This window comes from Amphiprion ocellaris, chromosome 2 (assembly GCF_022539595.1).
Source record: "Amphiprion ocellaris isolate individual 3 ecotype Okinawa chromosome 2, ASM2253959v1, whole genome shotgun sequence".
Taxonomy (NCBI): Eukaryota; Metazoa; Chordata; class Actinopteri; family Pomacentridae; genus Amphiprion; species Amphiprion ocellaris.
Genome location: NC_072767.1, coordinates 4,621,815 through 4,640,300, shown reverse-complemented (window position 1 = coordinate 4,640,300; position 18,486 = coordinate 4,621,815). Strand labels below are relative to the sequence as shown.

The following is an 18,486-nucleotide window of genomic DNA, read 5'->3' as shown; positions in this document are numbered from 1 at the left end:
TGAGAATCTACAATGTAAATATTCATGAAAATAAGGAAAAACCATTAAATGTGAAGATGTGTCAAACTTTTCACCAGTAGTGTGTGTGTGTGTGTGTGTGTGTGTGTGTGTGTGTGTGTGTGTGTGTGTGTGTGTGTGTGTGTGTGTGTGTGTGTGTGTGTATATATATATATATATATATATGGTCCAGCTTTCTATATACAGTATTAGAACCAAACTGTTGTACACACATATTACTGCTGAGCGCTCAGCTGTCCACAGGGAACATGTAGCAATAAGCCCACTGATGTATAAATCTTTGCAGAAATTTAACCTCAAAGCCAAAGAGAAACATCAGGATTGAAGCACGCAGCCAGTCGAAATAAAACATAGAAATTCATCACAGAAATATAAAAAACCTGCAAAAATCTGTTGCATTTGCTCCACAGATCCAATGTCAGCCTCAATGGGATGCCAGAATAACATGAAAGTTGTGTCTGGATTTACTGCCTCAAACTAATATTCCTCTCTGCTGAGGAAAATGCGACCGTTTCCTGATACGTTTAAGAGTTGACTATCAGCCCGTCCTCTTAATGGAGTCTGCTGAATAACTTTTAAACATCCTATTCACTGGATATCGATTAAACTGGGCAGACTTTGCATATCTGAATGAATTAGAGTTACTTTATGATGTCAGCGCTTCGCCTGAATTTCTGGCACATCAAAAATATCCCATTAGTGCTGCACAAAGTCGAGCTGAAGCAAACTGCTAAAATACACAGGAAAGTGGTTGGATTGAAGATCACAAAACTGAACAAATGAACTGATTTAGATGCTGCAGCTTCTCAAAAGCACAATTTAAGATGAAAAACCTCCGACAAGCAGATCTAGAACTGCACAAGACAGAAAATCCAAAAAGATTCTACAATGATTTTGCTAAAAAAAAAGTTTAAATCTTACAGTTGTGAAGGAAAACTGCCCAGATAAGCTTTTTTTTTTAAAATTCAAAAACAACTTTAACTAATCAAAAATATTAGAAAACAAATACACTGAAAAAAAAATACCACACTAACCTGAGTTGGATAACATAGCAAACCAAACAGGGCTACTTACAAGAATATACTTGAGGAAATACTGCTAGTAATTAAAAATATAAAAAAGAAATTTAAAAAGCACAAATCAATCACTATCTAAGGTCCAGTTTCAACCCAACGACTACATCTTAATCTTAGGTTTATATAAGATGATTAAAGACTCTTTTTGCCTTCAGTTTGCTTGAGGGCACATTAATTTGCCTTTTTTTTTCCTTTATTTCAACAGGTTAAAGTGTTTTTGAGTATAAAATCTCCTTTTCAAGTCAAATCTCTTCATATAAACAACATTTAAACCCACTGACACAACAAAAGCAAAAGAATTCTCACATTTTCAACCTCTTTGCAAAGACTGACAGCATGGGAGGCAACAAAATATGTGATTGACCGTCTTTGTATATGACAAATCACAATTAATCTGTATGTGACTGTAAGTGGAAGTAGGAGGGCTAGTTAAAAGATTATACTTGAGGAAACACTGCTAATATTTTTTTTTTTTTTTAAACTAGCCTAGTTATTTTGCGGCTCAACTGACTTCCTTTGGAATCAATTAGAATCTAAAGTCCAGTTTCAGCCAATGACTGCATCTTAGGGTTATTTTACCTTCCATTCGCTTGATTGTACATTTATGTGCCTCTTTTTTGCAACAAAAGCAAAAGAATTCCCCCATTTTCACTCTCTTTTCAAAGACTGGCAGCGTGTGAGGCTACAAAACATGATTGATCGTCTTTGTAGAAGACGAATCACAATGAATCCGTAAGTGGAAGTAGGAGGTCGGACAAACACGCAGCTTGTTTTCTCTCAGTTCAAGAGGAGCAGTCAGGTTCACTCCTGTGCTGAACAAAGGCACTAATTTATACACCATGAAAACCGATTCATACCCACGTCCGACCTGAGTGCCGTTATCCAATCAGGAACAATCCCAGCACTTGACGAGAAAACCTCAGCTGAAGACAGTAACAGGAGGGGAAAAAAACGAGTCTGAAATAATTAACAAGACCAGAGGAGCTGAATTGATCTGAGAAAAAGGGGTCCATTTACTCAATCATTTGATCAATCGGAGCAAAAAGCTGATCAGGATGAATATTGAACCAGTGAGCAACAGAGCAATTTGAAGGTTTCAGGACAAAGAGAGAAGTGATGAAGTCGACTGGCAGCGTTCGCCTCCAGCAAACTGTCATCTGAAGCACAAATTCTGATTCTTCAAACTGCCTCTTCCTTCACTGTCAATCCCTCAAGACTTCACATGATCATTTTGATGGACTGCATCTCTACAGGCCTTCATTTTTCACTAAGATTTGTAAAAACTACGAGCTGAAAGATGGGTGATACGAACAAATCGTGTCATTTAAGTCTCAAACACCTCGTCAACAACTTGTCACACTCCCTTATTCCGCTCACTGCTGCAAGCCTGGTCTCGATTTTCTCATCTTTAATTAATTCTTCGCTCCTCGAGGAAATAATGGCTGCCTTCTCTCCAGCCTCTGAGACCGAGCTGCTGAGATCTTCTTTTTCATACGCTGGAAATCTCACAATTAGGCCCAGTTGGTAATTAGCAGCAACTAATTCAAGTGTGCTTCCATCTGAACTTAACACTGACAGCAGCTCTGGGTGCAGCCCTGAATTTGAACATCTGGATCTTGTTGCATTCGTCAGATCTTTTTCCTGTTGCACAGGTAGAAGAAACAAAGTGCTAAATCTAGATTCTAGCACTTAAATGCTGATGTTTTGGAAAATAAACGTGCATGCATTAATTCTTAGAACTTCAGTAAAAGCAACTGGAGTGCTCTTTTTTTGGTCATTGAGGATGCTGCTGAATCCAAAGTAGGGCTAGTTAAAAGATTATACTTGAGGAAACACTGCTAATAATTTTTTTAAAAAACTAGCAGATATTTTGCTATTCAGCTGATTTCCTTTAGAATCAGTCAGAATCTAAAGTCCAGTTTCAGCCAGTGACTACATCTTTTGCCTTCGATTTGCTCAATTGCCCATTTATTTGTCTCTTTTTTCAGTATTTTAGTGTATTCAAGCTTAAAATCTCCTTTTCAAGTCAAATCTCTCCATATAAACAACATTTGAACCCAATGACACAACAAAAGCAAAAGAATTCCTGCATTTTCACCCTCTTTCCAAAGACTGACAGCATGGGAGGCTACAGAACATGTGATTGATCATTTTTGCAGATGATGAATCACAATTAATCTGTATGTGACAGTAAGTGGAAGTAGGAGGTCCAAAGCAGGGCTACTTAAAAGAATATACTTAAAGAAACACTGCTAAGTGTTAAAAAATATGTAAAATTTAAAAAAATAAGTAAATAAATACACTAAAATCCAGCAGACATCTTGCTACGTAACGGACTCCCTGAAGTCCAGTTTCAACCAATGACTTCATCTTAAGGTTATTTTTCTTTCGATTTGCTCGATTGCACATTAATTTGCCTTTTTATTTCCTTTGTTTCAACAGGTTTAAGTGTTTTTGAGCCTAAAATCTCCTTTTCAAGACAAATCTCTCCATATAAACAGCAATTAAACCCACTGACACAACAAAAGCAAAAGAATTCCTGCATTTTCACCCTCTTTCCAAAGACTGACAGCATGTGAGGCTACAACACGTGATCAGTCGTCTTTGCAGATGATGAATCACAATTAATCCGTATGTGACCGTACGTGGAAGTAAGAGGGCTAGTTTAAAGATTATACTTCAGGAAACACTGCTAATAATTTTTTTAAAAAAGAGGTATTTTGCTATGCAACTGACTCCTTTTGAAATCAATGAGAATCTAGTGACTGTATCTTAGGGTTATTTTGCCTTTCATTTGCTTGACTGCACATTCATTTGCCTTTTTATTTCCTTTATTTCAACAAGTTAAAGTGTTTTTGAGCTTAAAATCTAGTCTCGATTTTCGGACCTAGCTGCATTATTTAAAAAAAAAAAAGATTCTTTCCATGCTAAATCTAGATTTTAGCACTTAAATGCTGCTGTTTTGGAGATAAAGTGTACATGCATTAATCCTTGGAGCTTCAATAAAAGCAGCTGGAGCTCTCTATTTTTTTGTTCTTGAAGATGCTTCACCTTTCTTTCACGATTAGTTAGAAGTAAAGAAGCCTTCAGGGAGCAAAAAATAGCTTTTCTACTGAAGCTCTTGGGAATTGTGCATGTATATTCTCCAAAACATCAGCAAATAATAGGATATATCATGATCGGAATGGCTGAGAATCTACAGACAGTCATGCACATGCATCTCTGAAGCTTTTCAGTCTCAACACAAACATATTTAAATGGGGAAAAAAGTTAATTAATGCAAAAAATGATGCCTTATATCAGCACAACTGCAGGATATTTTCAAGTCCTACTAAAAGCTTCCCAACCCTGCACCTTCCTGCTGAGCAGCTTCATCACTAGAAGCTGAAGGACTGAGACTCCTCATATGGATTTCTGCTCCACAAACACAACCTCTGCCCAAAAAGCAACACCAGTTATCAGATAAGCTGTGATCAATTCCCATCCTGACACCTGTTTGATTGGATAAAAGCAGGATTTCTTACCTAAAAACAACCTTTCCATTTCGTTCACCTTTCCACTGATAATTGAAAAAATAAAAATGTAAAAATGTTTTAGCAGACACGAGCACGTACTATCCTCCTGCTAGTCCTGAGAGGGAAACAGGGAGGGATGGAGGGAGATGGAAGGAGGGAGGCATGGGGGAGGGATGGAGGGAGGAGGGGAGGGAGGGATGGAGGGAGGAGGGGAGGGAGGGATGGAGGGAGGGAGGGAGGAGGGGAGGGAGGGAGGGAGGCATGGGGGAGAGATGGAGAGAGGAGGGGGGAGGGAGGCATGGGGAGGGATGGAGGGAGGAGGGGAGGGAGGGAGGGAGGGAGGGAGGAGGGGAGGGAGAGATGGAGGGAGGGATGGAGAGAGGAGGGGGGAGGGAGGCATGGGGAGGGATGGAGGGAGGAGGGGAGGGATGGAGGGAGGAGGGGAGGGAGGAGGGAGGAGGGGAGGGATGGAGGGAGGAGGGGAGGGAGGGATGGAGGGAGGAGGGGAGGGATGGAGGGAGGAGGGGAGGGAGGAGGGGAGGGAGGGATGGAGGGAGGGAGGGAGGAGGGGAGGGAGGCATGGGGGAGGGATGGAGGGAGGAGGGGAGGGATGGAGGGAGGAGGGAGGAGGGGAGGGAGAGATGGAGGGAGGGAGGGAGGAGGGGAGGGAGGCATGGGGGAGGGATGGAGGGAGGAGGGGAGGGATGGAGAGAGGAGGGAGGAGGGGAGGGAGAGATGGAGGGATGGAGGGAGGAGGGGAGGGATGGAGAGAGGAGGGAGGAGGGGAGGGAGAGATGGAGGGATGGAGGGAGGAGGGGAGGGATGGAGGGAGGAGGGGAGGGAGAGATGGAGGGAGGAGGGGGGGAGGGAGGGAGGAGGGGAGGGAGAGATGGAGGGAGGGAGGGAGGAGTGTGGCTGCCGGCAGGTTATTTGCCAGGAAAGAATTGGGGAAGTGGAGCAGATGCCAGTAACATTTGGATAAGCAGTCATATAACGCAGCAAACACACAGGTCACCTACTTGTTGCCTCCTGCAGACGGAAACCTGAATCTGTGGCTTCATTTTCAGACGTTTATGACTCACCTGTTAACAGTCAGGACGCTGCCACGCTGCCATCAAACATTTCCACTGTGTGCCCTGCAGCCGTTGCCATAGAGAACAGTGATAAGAAGAAGAAGAAGAAAAACTCCATCTACAAGAAAAACCAATCGAAGAGGGGAAAAATGACCCTGTGATGGGAAATGAACCAGAGACAGAGAGAAGAGCGGGTTTTCTGAATGAGTAAAATGTTGAAGTCGACGCCATGCAGCCAGCAGTTTGTCTGTTTAGATGTAATTCACACCGAGGCCACAAGGGGGCAGTAAATGAATAGAAGTTCTAGTGATGAAGCTGATTGTAAACAGTGGTGAAGAAGGATTAGAATTAGTGCAATTTTAATTAATAGTGCATCATCTGGTGTAAAATACAGATCTGGGGTCACGTACGGATTTTTTTTTTTACATAAAATGACTGTTGCAAAATACATTCAGATATTTATCAATTAAAGTATAATTATTAAATAGGTGAAACCGCAAAATTTCAGGTTGAGATAAATCATGTAAAATTAAGGCTATGTCTATTTTATGGATGGCTATTTTCCATTACTATACAGTAATTTTGGAATATTAACATATTTTACATGTTTTTGTAGATAGATAGATAGATAGATAGATAGATAGATAGATAGACAGACAGACAGACAGACAGACAGACAGACAGACAGACAGACAGACAGACAGACAGACAGACAGACAGACAGACAGACAGATAGATAGATGATAGATAGATAGATTCTGATCTGTCACTGAGAACATTGATTTTGCAGTTTGTGAAACATTAAACTTGTTTTTTATTGCAAAACTGTTAAATTTATCAGTATGGTTACGTAAAATGTAGATTATCTTCTAATATAAGGGGGGACCAGGTCTGCAAATTAGCTGTTAGCTATTGACCTATGAACGTGGCATTGGTTATTGTAACAATGCTTCTTGTTCTGTCCCTATTAAATAAACATATATAAATAAATATATATGCTAATAGATTAATTTTAATAAAAATTCTAAAAATACTATAGATAGTAACCATTTGATATATTAAGTTAAAAAGAAATATCTGTTAAATTTGCTTCTAAAAAATTGCAGATAAATGGAAAGGAAGGTAGGAAATACACTATTTCAAAAATATTGATTTTGGAATCAGCAAAATATTTTTTCATAAGGATTTTTCCACGTCTTCAATACTCTGATCACTCAGTGGAAACCTTGACTTTGCAATTTGTGACTCATTAAACCTGTTTTCTCTTATTGCAAAACCAGTAAATTAGTCTTTAGGCCCTGTGATGAGTAAGTATTTGGCATTTGAGATTTCAGATCTTTAGGACTGATGTCAGTAAAGACAACATTATTCATCATTCACCACAAAAAAGAAGAAAAACTGTATAATTCAGCAATGAATAAAATAAGATGTAATAATCCCAAAGTAAATTCTTTATAAACCAGACTGCAGTGCCACACAGTCCTGAGACATTTCTGCAAATACAAGCCTTGACATTCAACGTTTAACCCTCCTGCTGTCTTCATTTACGGATAACAAAAAATATGGTTTCCTTGTCTGAAAAAAATCCAGAAATTCAGTAAAAAAAATTCCCCAAATTTCTGAAAATTTGCAAAACCTTCAGGAAGAAAATTCCAATAATTCCTTAAAACTTTCCATTCAAAGTTTATTTTTTTTTAAAAATCCCCCAAATTTGTCAAGAAAATTATTGTAAATATTTTCAAAAAATGAGTAAAAATCTTCCAAAAAATCCTACAAATATCTAAAGTGATTACATATATATCAGTAAAACTTCTAATATTTTCTATAAGAACATCCACAAAAAAATCAACTAAAAACCAGCGAACTTCGCTGGTTTTTAGTTGATTTTTTTGTGAATGTTCTTAAGAAACATTTTTAACATTTCTTTTTTTCCACCAAAAGTGTTGAAAGATTTCCCAAAAATGTTGAAAATGTGGACATCAGAAGTTTCACTGTGGAAAATATACATTTTTTTTCCCACATTTTCAAACTTTAAAACGGGTCAATTTTGACCCGCAGGACGACATGAGGGTTAATATCTTCTGCTGAGTGTTTTCAGTCTCTGTGCAGAGCAGCATGTAATATAAACTGTGGAGATGCTGGGGATTGAACCCAGGACCTCATACATGCAAAGCAAGCGCTCTACCACTGAGCTACATCCCCTTTGACTACCTGTAAAACTATAGCATTCTTCCCTGAGTATTTTGTCTGTGATTTTAAACATAAGCAGAATCACAACAAACACTTTAGTAAGCATTCTGATTTTTTGAAAGTTTTTTCTTCTGGTATCTTTCTCATTTAAAGTGAGTCCCTGCCCCTTTCCTACATCTATTGTCAAACCTCAGCAAATGAGTGAATCAACATGAATACAACAAAACAGGATGTTTGATGAGCTGTTGCAAATCTCCTCTCAGTTAACGGCTCAAAACGGCTGTTGTAAATGACTATTTAGTTTGTCTGGCAGCTTTTGAAACAGTTTTACTGAAGTGATTTCAGGCTATTGAATGCGGTTGGAAACAAATGTGTGTTCGCTCCACTACAGGAGTGGATTAAGACGCTCCATATACAGCTTTCTCAGACGGTAACGTTCCCTGAGAGACTCTTATATTGTTTTAGACACAAGAAATTGAATTTACTGTTTTGTTATGGTGCCTCTGCTTATCATTCCCACCTTTCTCTGGTTTATTCCTGAGTAAAGTACTTGAATATCTTTTTGAGATAGCTGTAAAGACTGTATGTTCTTACTTTTATAGCATTTTATGTATTTTTAATTAGTTTTACAGTCTTTATGCTGTCATGTTTTATGCACATATTTCGTTGCTGCATGTCTTACAACACATACAGCTCTTTGGTCAATTAAAGTTTTAAACTCTGCTACATAATAAACTTTATTTCTATTTGTATGTTTTCTGATGTGATGTCCACTCAGACCACAGGGGGGCAGTAAACGCACATAAGTTGTATTGAAGCAACCTGTGCCAACTTCTGCAAATGTATGAATCAACACAAATACAATAAAAAAGGCTGGCTGATGTGTTTTTGCAAGTCTCCTTTCAGTGAACTGCTGAAAATTGCCGTTAAAATTACTTTTAGTGGCCACTTAGTTTGTCTTGTATCATCAGAAACAGTTTTGCTTCAAGCATTTCAGGTCATTCAGTGTGTTTGGAAACAAACCTGTTCACTGTAAAACAGAAGTCGACTGACATGTACTAAATGTCCATTTAACAGAGGATAAGGCTCCCCGAGAGACTCTTTTATTGTTTTAGAGGCAAGAAATCCTCAGTAAAGTTCAATTTTAACATTAGTAATCCCTTTAGTATGCATTTTTAAAAACCTTTTTCCTTTGTTTTTGCTTTCTTAACCTTCATGTCGTCCTGCGGGTCAAATTCACCCGTTTCAAAGTTTGAAAATGTGGGATATATTTTTAGGATTTTTTTTTTTTTTGAAGATTTTTACTCATTTTTGGAAAATATTTACAAGAATTTTCTTGCCAAATTTGGGGGATTTTTTAAAATACAACGTTGAAGGGAAACTTTTAAGGAATTACTGGAATTTTCTTCCTTAAGGTTTTGCAAATTTTCTGACATTTGGGGATTTTTTTTTTCTTTTGCAGAATTTTTGGATTTTTTTCAGACAAGGAAACAATATTTTTTGGTGCCTGTAAATGAGGACAACAGGAGGGTTAATGATGGTGTGTCTGATTATCATTTCCTGTCTTTCTCTGTTCAGTTCCTGACTCTGCTAAATTAAGTATTATTGTTGTTATTATTGTTGTTATAACATCATGAATTTACCTAACAAATTAAAATAATAAAGTTAAAGTTAAAAATTCTACATTATATTGCATTATACAAGTTTACCTGACTAAGTTAAATATTAATGTTAAGATGCTACAGTATTATTAATTATATGAATTTAACTCCAAAAATATTGTACATAATGCTATTTATTTGTTCTATTCTTTAGGGTTAGTAAAGTTCTACCTTATCTTATGTTGTCTTAAATTTACCAGACAAAATTTTAAGAAAAAATTAGATTAAGACCCTGCAACATTGTCTCTCACACACACACACACACACACACACACACACACACACACACACACACACACACACACACACACACACACACACACACACATTTAATTATTAAGGTGAAAAAAAAACTACAATATTCTATAAAATACAAATACATACAACTAAATTAAATACTAGGGTTAAAATGCTATAAGATTATTAATTCTGCATGTTGATCAAACTCATTTAAATATTAGGCATAAAATATATTTGAATATTGGAAATAGAAATAACAAATTTACCTGACTATTAAATATCAATGTTTTTAAAAAATGTATGTTCTTTATTTCACAAATTGATTTGACCAATTACATATCGGGGCTACAATATTTTTTAATTGCACGAATTGTTTGATTGCATTAAATATTAAGTTCAAGGCCCTACAATAATAATATTATTTTTACAAATGTATATTTATTAAGAATAAAAATATTTCTTCACGCTCTTCTTGTGTGTTTTAGGAGGTGGGGCTTTTCGAACGTTTGACGTGGGGGTCCAACTCTCGCGACATTTCGGTGTCAGCTACCTCCCCGTCTTGGATACTCTCGTTTCACCGATGAGAAACATCAACATAGTAACCCGGGAAAGGCGACCTCAGAGGCGGGTGGCGACGTTTCTTTTCGGGAATCTTGCAGCTAAACCTTCACCTGGAGATGCGGTTGTCTGGACAGACGCTGGGACAATGTCTGCACGTCGCTAGAAAAAGTTGCTAGCTAGTTGTTGGCACCGCCGCTAGCTAACGTTAGCTGGCTAGCGGTGAGGCTAGCAAACAGACAGCTGAACGAAAGTGAAGCAGAAGTCCAGAGAAGTTCGGATTTTCTCATCATGAGGACGTCGGCGTGAATGTGGACATCTAGAGACGCCGGATTGTTTCCCTAAAGGTACACGTTGCATCTCTTTAGAGTGTTGTTGGGCTGAGTTAATTCATGATTTCCCCCTCAGCTAGCATTAATTTCAACTCTCTCGAGTTGGCGGCTCCGTCTATTTTCTGGACCGAAGATACTCCGAAATAAGTCATCTTAAAGTCAGATGCTACAGTGGGCTGTACAAATAACGTTTGAACGTACCATCGGTGTATTATAAAAAGCTAGCAAAGCTGCTGAAAGTTAAAGCTGGTTTAGTTGTAATTAAATTGAATGAAATAGTATTACACCGGTAGTTCGTTCACACCCGAAAGTAGATTAACGATGGATTCTGTTCTCCCGTTGCAGCAGCGAGTAATTCCTGGAAGCTGGTTTTATTAGTTATTCTTCACGAAGGTATTTTAACGACTTTGACGGGGAGATTTAGGTGGCAATTACTTTCTGTTTGGCAGTGTAAGGCTCAACATATTCAGTAATAGCAATAGTGTCGTTAACACCGACTACTGCTAGCGGTCTAATATCTCTTGGAATGTCAGAGGGAACCCATCTAACTCTGGATTTCTGTCTTTTACTAAGTAATTCTAGCAATATAAAGTCACTGGATGTGAGGGAAACTTGTCGCTGACCTATCCGGGGGAATAAATGTGACGCCAGGTGGATCTAAAATGATAGAAAATGCAGCTTATTACTGCTGAGTGAGGGAGATTTACGATAAAGTCAATAGAACCCATGTAAAGTCAAAGATGGCCCATTATTTCCTCCTCGCCCTGCTGCTGTGGTGCTGTTAAGCAGCCATTTGCACAGTAGTGACACTCGTGGTCTGAAGTTATATTGCAACAGTCACTGTCCCCACATGAGCGTTGTGTAGTCCAGTGTCCACCCATAAAGACTAGCATGTGTCTGCAGTAAAGGAGGCTGTAGTTGCAGAACTGCATTTTTAAACTCTTTTTTTCTAGTTTTCTACGTGAATAGCTAAGAATTGGCTTCTTTAAAATACAACTAAACAACAAATTTCAGGACAATATGGACAAAAATCAGATTGAGAATCAAGTGTATTTATTTGTTGGTGTGGTGGGAGGTTGTTTTTGTTTGTTATTTTGCATATATATAGATCACAAAGGCCACAGCATATGGTATTTGTAAATGGAAAGTCAATACAAAATGCTACAAAAATGTACATAGATTTTAAAAAAGGATACACTATACTTCTGTTGTAGAATAATGATGTATAATTAAAACTACTGTACTGAATGTTCAAGTACTACAACAGGATTGCTGCAGTTTTGCCAAAATGCCCTACCTTCTCAGATACAGTATGTTTTTTTTTTTCACTCAACTCTGGAAAACTGCAGTAGTAACTGTCGGCCTCATAACATGATTGTAACAGATAAACTTCAAAATATAACTACAATATCACACGAGGGCTTTTATTGAGGATATTTACATTTTACCATAACTTTAATAGCGTAGTTAACATTTGGGGAACAACTGTGTTGCTTTTCAATACCACTCTTCAGTCTGTATGCTCAATATGACACTACAGCTAGCAGCCAGTTAACTCTGTGACTATGTGAAAAGAGCTTGTCTGTGTCTACAGGCAAAAAAATCCATCTACTACCGCTTCCGTTTCTCATTTTTTGGACCCAGTTTAGAAATATTCTTGTAATTACTTTTTTTTTAAAAATTTAATTAAATTAAACTAAAATAGAATAGACTAGTCTTTATTGTTATTGTACACAAAACTTGTGCAATGAAATTGGTGGGAATATCTCCCCGTAGTGCACTTAAAAAATACAAATATGCAGTTTGCACAACATAAGAGAAGTAATAAATAGAACAATAAAAGTCTGCATGTGCATCTCTTGTTGCACTGTCCCATGTTTGACCAAGAGAAAAATTGTCCAGAAGTATCCGTGGGGGTTACTCCTTTGAGTTTAAAAGCCTAATTGCCTGCGGATAATAACTATTTTTCAGCTGGTCTGTCCGGCAGGCAGTGTTTCTGTTGAAGAGACCCCAGCCAGGGTATGAGATTTCAGACAGGATCTTCTTTGCTTTGCTGAGACCACAGGAGTTAGAAATGTCTTCTGCATTCCAGATAGAGTTATCTCGTTGGAACCTTTATAACTACAATTACTAGGACAATGTCATATTTTGGGTGGAATAAACCATCAAATTTGGAGCTGTTGTGAAAAACTAGCAGCGTGGAATTGCGGTTCGGAAACTGTAGTCTCGTCTGGTGCAAGTACATAATGTTGCCTGAAGGGGCAGCACAGAGCCGCTAGCGCTGAGCAGCTCTTTAGTCAGTTAGCAGTGAAGAAGGTGCTCAGCATGCTTGATTTCGCACACTTTGCATTTAATTTCAGGAAATTTGTGTTTTTCATCACTTAATTTCCTCATCATCTTTTCTTCTCTACAATTCTACTATTCTCCATTTTCATTTAGCGACGTACATCTGAGAGTAGATACAACACAACACCTAGTGATGTGTTGCTGAAGTGTTACCCACCCTTTCGATGGGTTCAGAAATTTTGTATACTTTTGTTTGCCAGCTTTATGAGCATTGAATGCTTGAATTGGGTGGCTTCACTGATACGGCAATATAGGACTGGTGGTGTGCAAAAAACTGATTGTCTGCACCTTGTTGTACTGTATTGACCAGTTTCTGCATGTGTCTAGCTGCTTTGACCTGGATAAAGCAGTCATAATGTGCAAATACACTGAACTTTGTGTCTATAGTAGTAGCAAATGTCTTTAAAATAATGCAGAAAACTGATGATAATCAGTTTTTGGCAGAATACTACTTTTTTGCACAACACTGATCTAATGTACAGAGGAGAAATTGCGTTTCAAACTTGCCATCTGTAGGCTGTTTTGCGATTAAGTGATCAGCTAGTTATGGTGGATAACTAAGCTGCTAACAGAGAAGTGTTTTGTGTAATGCTGACGTGCAGTTTTCCTTTCACAATGTTTGCCACAAGTAGCTAATGTCAGCTTATCTTCATAGTCAAAGTTACAACCTGAAAACAGTCCTTGTGTGGATTTGCTAATTTTAAATCCAGTTTAACTTCATGTCATTTTAGCTGCTCTGACACAACAGAAAGGACACAGATCCCTTTCTGATGTCTGGATTAGGAAGCATTTTTTATTTCATTCTGTCTGCACTTTTGCTTACAATGTATAATCAGTCATATGGCTGCATTCAGTTCAATTCATTTTTATTTGTTTAGCATCCACTCACAACATAAGTCACCTCAGGACACTTCACATAGTAAGGGGAGGACTGCACAGTATTATTTTATAAAGAGAAATGAAAGCACATCTAAATGCTCCCCTTTGAGGAAGTTCTTTGGTGTCATTGTGTTTTAAGGCTGAGTGCTGCTAAATAGAAAGAGAATGAATTTAGTTTCCTGCCTGTTTGCTCTCTCGCCCTCAGGACTGCATCATGTGATTGTTATGAGTAAAAGCTATGACTTGTAAAGAACTCGTTATAGCTCAAAGGGTGTTAAACATGAGCAAAGAACAGCCACAATGATCTAACTAACTAGTCTAGAATGGCCTACAGATCCATGTTTTAATAAACTAATTAAAATGGCAAAGTTCTCAGTGAATTATTACCATTGTGTCGGGAAGAGAGTTCCCTGTTCACGAGGAAAGAGTTATATAATTGTGTTGTTGACTTGGTGAGAGCGGTGCCCAGACAGGACCAGGTACATGACTTAAGCATTACAGGTGTTTTAGGTAAACATCACATTGCTGATGTTTGACGTCTGTTTCTCTTTGAAGAATGTGCTCTTGTAGAACCTGTTTTAAATGTCAGGGTGACATTAATCTGCTGCCACCAAGCCTGGATATAAGCTACATGTGTCACAGCAGGAACTAACTAGGCCACACACTCCATTGTATTTACTGTACATTTTAAATTGTTAAGATGGCGAGCATGGACTGCAGTTCACCATCTGTTTTTACGGCTTGTTTCTGTCAGTAATTGCCTCCTCTGAACTGACTTGTTGCGTTTGTGTTTCTTGTTTCATTCCTTGTTTTGGCTTCACTTCAGCATTTTTGGTTGCATGCGTCTGATTGATATGATGAGATTATAGTCTTTTGATGACTTTTATTGTTGATCTCATTTACAGTATATCACAGTTGTCAATTTTTTAGTGTTTGTTTTCATTATTTGCCTTCATCTGCTTTGATTGCAGGTGAACGGGAGAGATGAGGAGCAGCAGGAGGACTGAGGTTTCTCTTAAAAGCTCTGCTCAACAGCTTACCGATCACAATATTGACACAGGTGTGGAGAACATTTGCAGTTTTCAGTGTTTATTCTCAAATTATTCTTAACGTACTCCCTCAGTTTCATTCTTAAAATTCGTAATCTAAACATATCATCTAGGATGTGTACTTTGCAAAGGAATCTCTGTCACATTTGAATCTGAATCATTGATTTTTGTTCTCTTTTCTTTGTCAGAGCTGACATTTGCATGGAAAAGTTTGGCTCAGGGCAAAGCAGCTGTAAGTACACCTGTAACAGATTTCTGAGTGACTTTGAGTGTTTTTTCTTGTTTTTATCAGCTTTTCATAAATTAGTTCCATTTTGTCAAAGTGCTGATATAATCTGTGCTGTATCTGGACAAAATCCAAGGATTCTGACATTTCATTTCCTTCTTTGCAGCTGCGGCACATAGAAAACCGTATAGAGGCAACTCCAGGAACAGGGGTTCTCCTGGACTCTGTCATTAGCTCGCAGAAGAAGAAATCTTCCAGGGGGGTTCGCTGCAGGGGTGAGTTTTACCAAAATGTCAAGAACAATTCTGTGCAAATTACATTTTGACCGATAAAGTTATGTTATTTTTGTGTTTTCTTACATTTTAGTGTTGTGTAATGTCTGGAACTTGTTGAATTCCCTCAATACATATTTGACACTTTTGAAATGAGATTCTAAAATTACTGTCTATATCACAGATGGACAACAAGTTCATGACCGTGGAGGATCTTCAAAGTCCTGGAGTGGAAGTCACCAGAGTCCAGAGAAGAGTAGCTCACGCAGCCCTTTGAGGAACACAACTCAGGACAGCAATGTCTGCAGGAGCAACAGTGTGGAGTTCAGGGAACCGCTGGCCTCATACAGGTAGATGTAATGAACTGAAACACATTCATGAAACAACCTTAGATACTTCTCTCTGGGTGCATTGCTAAACTGGGATGTGAGGATATGTGTGCTGGGTGAGATGTAATGTCAGAATATATTTAGTTTATGGTTATCAAACGTAAATGTACTCAATGGGTAATGATATTCTTATAGATGAGCTGATGGATGTTGTTGTACTTTAGAGAACCATATCTAATCTTATTCTGTGGTTCTCTCTGTCAGGATAATGTAAGATTTGCATTATCCAAAATTCTTTACAAATCTCCTTGTCACGACTGTCATATATTTTCAATAGTTTCCATCACTGAACATTTTGAGTGATTGCATTCCTCCCTACTTATATAGACTGTGGTGTTCAGTTAGTGTGTTGTTCTGTAAACTCAGTGAGCAGTAAATTAAGAATAAATCTTGATCCTCTTCTTGATCCCATGTAATCTGGTTCATGTTCAGAGAGGCCACCCCTCCACCACATCCCTCCTCTCAGCTGGAGGCCTACAGTCTGCAGTGGGTGCCAGGGTCTTCGCACCCATCCTCTCCGCCTCCCTCAGATCCTCTGCCCAGCCAGCTGGTTTACCATAGAGACACCAGGGACAGACAGACAGACAGGGACCTGGACAGCACACACTCCTCAGCTCTGGAGAGCACTGAGGTGCGCTACCTCAATGACCAGCTAGCCCTGGAAACTTTGAGGACTGAGCAAAACGCTCCCAAAGCACAACTTGGCATGGATAGTCAAGAGTCAAGCCCGTACGTGGCTCCCACTCCAGGATCTGTACGGCGAGGGGACAGCACTCCCTCCACCAGCCCTGGGTCAGCTTCCCAGCGACTGGAGAACCTGAGGCGACATCAGCCCGACAATAAGCTGGAGAAGCTCAAAGAGCGCATTCGGAGGCAGAGACAACATCTGGAGGAGGCTGCAGAAAGAGAGAAGCTGCTGGGTTCTGTGGAACAGCCCACGATGGTAACTGTGGAGAGTAACAGTGCTGCTACAAGCAACATGCCCACAGCCAAAATACGCAAAGTAGCAGCTGCTCCGCCTGCGCCTGTATACAAAGGTACCTTGACTGTCAGGTTTTTGCCCCTTTAAACTTTCTCTCTTCTTTCACCTTATTTGAAATGTTATGTGTAATTACAGCTTGAAGCTTTGGAGATTCAGATTTGAGCAAGAATCAGGTTGCTGCTACTTACACGCTCCCTCCTTCCCCTTTATTCTCAGGTTTCAACAGTACTGAGACAAAGATCCGGACTCCTGATGGGAAAGTTTGGAAGGAGGAGGAGTTTCATAACCTCAGCAGAGAAATATACAAAGACCTGTCACGACAGTTCGCTGGTAAACCTCACACACGAACTGTTTTCATTGCTCTCGTTTTTTGTGTGTTATATTTGCAGGCTGTGATGTCACAGATTTGATTTAGATTTTTTTAAAACCTGAACAGAACTGGTGCTGTGTAGAAAATGGCAATATGTAGCAGTATGTTCCTGGGCTTTTTTCCAGCTTATAGGACTATATTGGATCGAGTATGCCTGGAAAAACTGCATAAAATCAACAAACTATTGATTGCTATGATGTATGTCATTTTGACCTCCATCTGCAAGCAGTTTCCAGTTGGACTGGAGAAATCCATTTAGGATGGGCACTCAAATAAATTCTATATATGAGATACTGGGTTGTATTGATCAGTCAGAAGCGTACATTGTGTTTGCAACAAGATTTATTTGGTCCAAACGTTTGAGACATTTAATTAAAAAACTATGCTGTAGTCGGTCTGTTTCACTGTGTGGCTTATCCTCTGAAAATGTCTTCTGTGATCAGAGAGCACCAGATCCCAGCATCAGCAGCAGAAGGAACACAGAGCAGACCGGTCCAAAGAGAGGAGGCCTCCCAAACCAGTCAGGAAGGTCCACAGAGCCGCCCCTGCTTTTGACCTAAATGCAAAAACAGGTATAATAATCCTCTTTTATGTGTCGGGGCCAACCCACCCTCTGATCTATTTTTAATTAGTGACAGTAGGAAAGCTAAGCATGTGGAACAGTCTGGCAGGATTTTGTTATGGGTCAGCGCACATGCTGCAAAACCAAAAGCTTCAAATGTTGAACCACCTCTTTAGTCAGAACTTTCCTCTGAGCTGGCTCTGCTAATCTGATGTCTGCCGTCTTTCAAGTCATCCGTATTTGGTATTTCTTATCTACCGTCATTCCTGTGTTTACTTCTCCTGAGGTTTTGTTTTTACTTTACCCAGCTCACATGCTTTCGCTCGTGTCAGTTCAGTAATGATTTGGTTGCTATTATATCTTAGTCTTCTGGTTGTTAGACACACAATCTGTGCGATACAGTCACATAAAGTGCTAACTTTGTTTACATGCAAGCTAATTGTTAGATAATCCGAATATAAATTCTTTCATTGGAATCCAAATGAGTTAATTTCATTACTTTCAAACAGCCTGCCAAAGCCAGTTCAGACGACAGCATTTGGCTTGTACTTTCCATCTACTTAGTCGTCCCAGACCAGGCCTGTGTGTGTTCCAGCGCATGAACCAGAAACATTGCTGACTGCTGTGCGTGCTAAGACTGTAATCCCTGAAGAAATGACCAGTATGTGTGACATGCAGTTTGTGACCAACAAGTAGCATACAGACGCCCACTCAGAAAATCGTCCCCACACTCTGCTGGAAACTGGTC

At 39.1% G+C, this 18,486-nt stretch overlaps 2 protein-coding genes and 1 non-coding gene across 13 annotated transcripts in view; 1 reads left to right on the top strand and 2 right to left on the bottom strand.

The window, feature by feature from the left end:
• Positions 1–5,898, bottom strand: part of LOC111568755 (voltage-dependent R-type calcium channel subunit alpha-1E) — a 209,969-nt gene extending 204,071 nt beyond the window's left edge. For 4 of the 9 annotated variants that reach the window (XM_055017606.1, XM_055017615.1, XM_055017603.1 and 1 more), the window contains exon 1: positions 5,692–5,888. The gene's annotated coding sequence lies outside the window, so the exon portion shown is untranslated. Of the gene's footprint in view, positions 1–4,618; positions 4,753–5,691 lie in introns of those variants that run through there. The other 5 variants (XM_055017585.1, XM_055017591.1, XR_008604037.1 and 2 more) reach the window with 4 other exon arrangements.
• Positions 5,899–7,812: 1,914 nt separating this feature from the next.
• Positions 7,813–7,884, bottom strand: trnaa-ugc (transfer RNA alanine (anticodon UGC)). Its single transcript has one exon. It is a non-coding gene; the product is annotated as a tRNA-Ala (tRNA).
• A 2,426-nt stretch (positions 7,885–10,310) lies between these two features.
• cep350 (centrosomal protein 350) overlaps positions 10,311–18,486 on the top strand; it is a 40,495-nt gene continuing 32,319 nt past the window's right edge. For 2 of the 3 annotated variants that reach the window (XM_035955314.2, XM_035955313.2), the window contains exons 1-8: positions 10,311–10,678; positions 14,860–14,948; positions 15,126–15,169; positions 15,330–15,438; positions 15,620–15,785; positions 16,257–16,861; positions 17,023–17,136; positions 17,620–17,748. In XM_035955314.2, coding sequence (XP_035811207.2) covers positions 14,873–14,948; positions 15,126–15,169; positions 15,330–15,438; positions 15,620–15,785; positions 16,257–16,861; positions 17,023–17,136; positions 17,620–17,748 — 1,243 coding nt within the window. In that variant the 5' untranslated portion in view covers positions 10,311–10,678; positions 14,860–14,872. The remainder of the gene's footprint in view (positions 10,679–14,859; positions 14,949–15,125; positions 15,170–15,329; positions 15,439–15,619; positions 15,786–16,256; positions 16,862–17,022; positions 17,137–17,619; positions 17,749–18,486) is intronic. The other variant, XM_023285853.3, reaches the window with a different exon arrangement.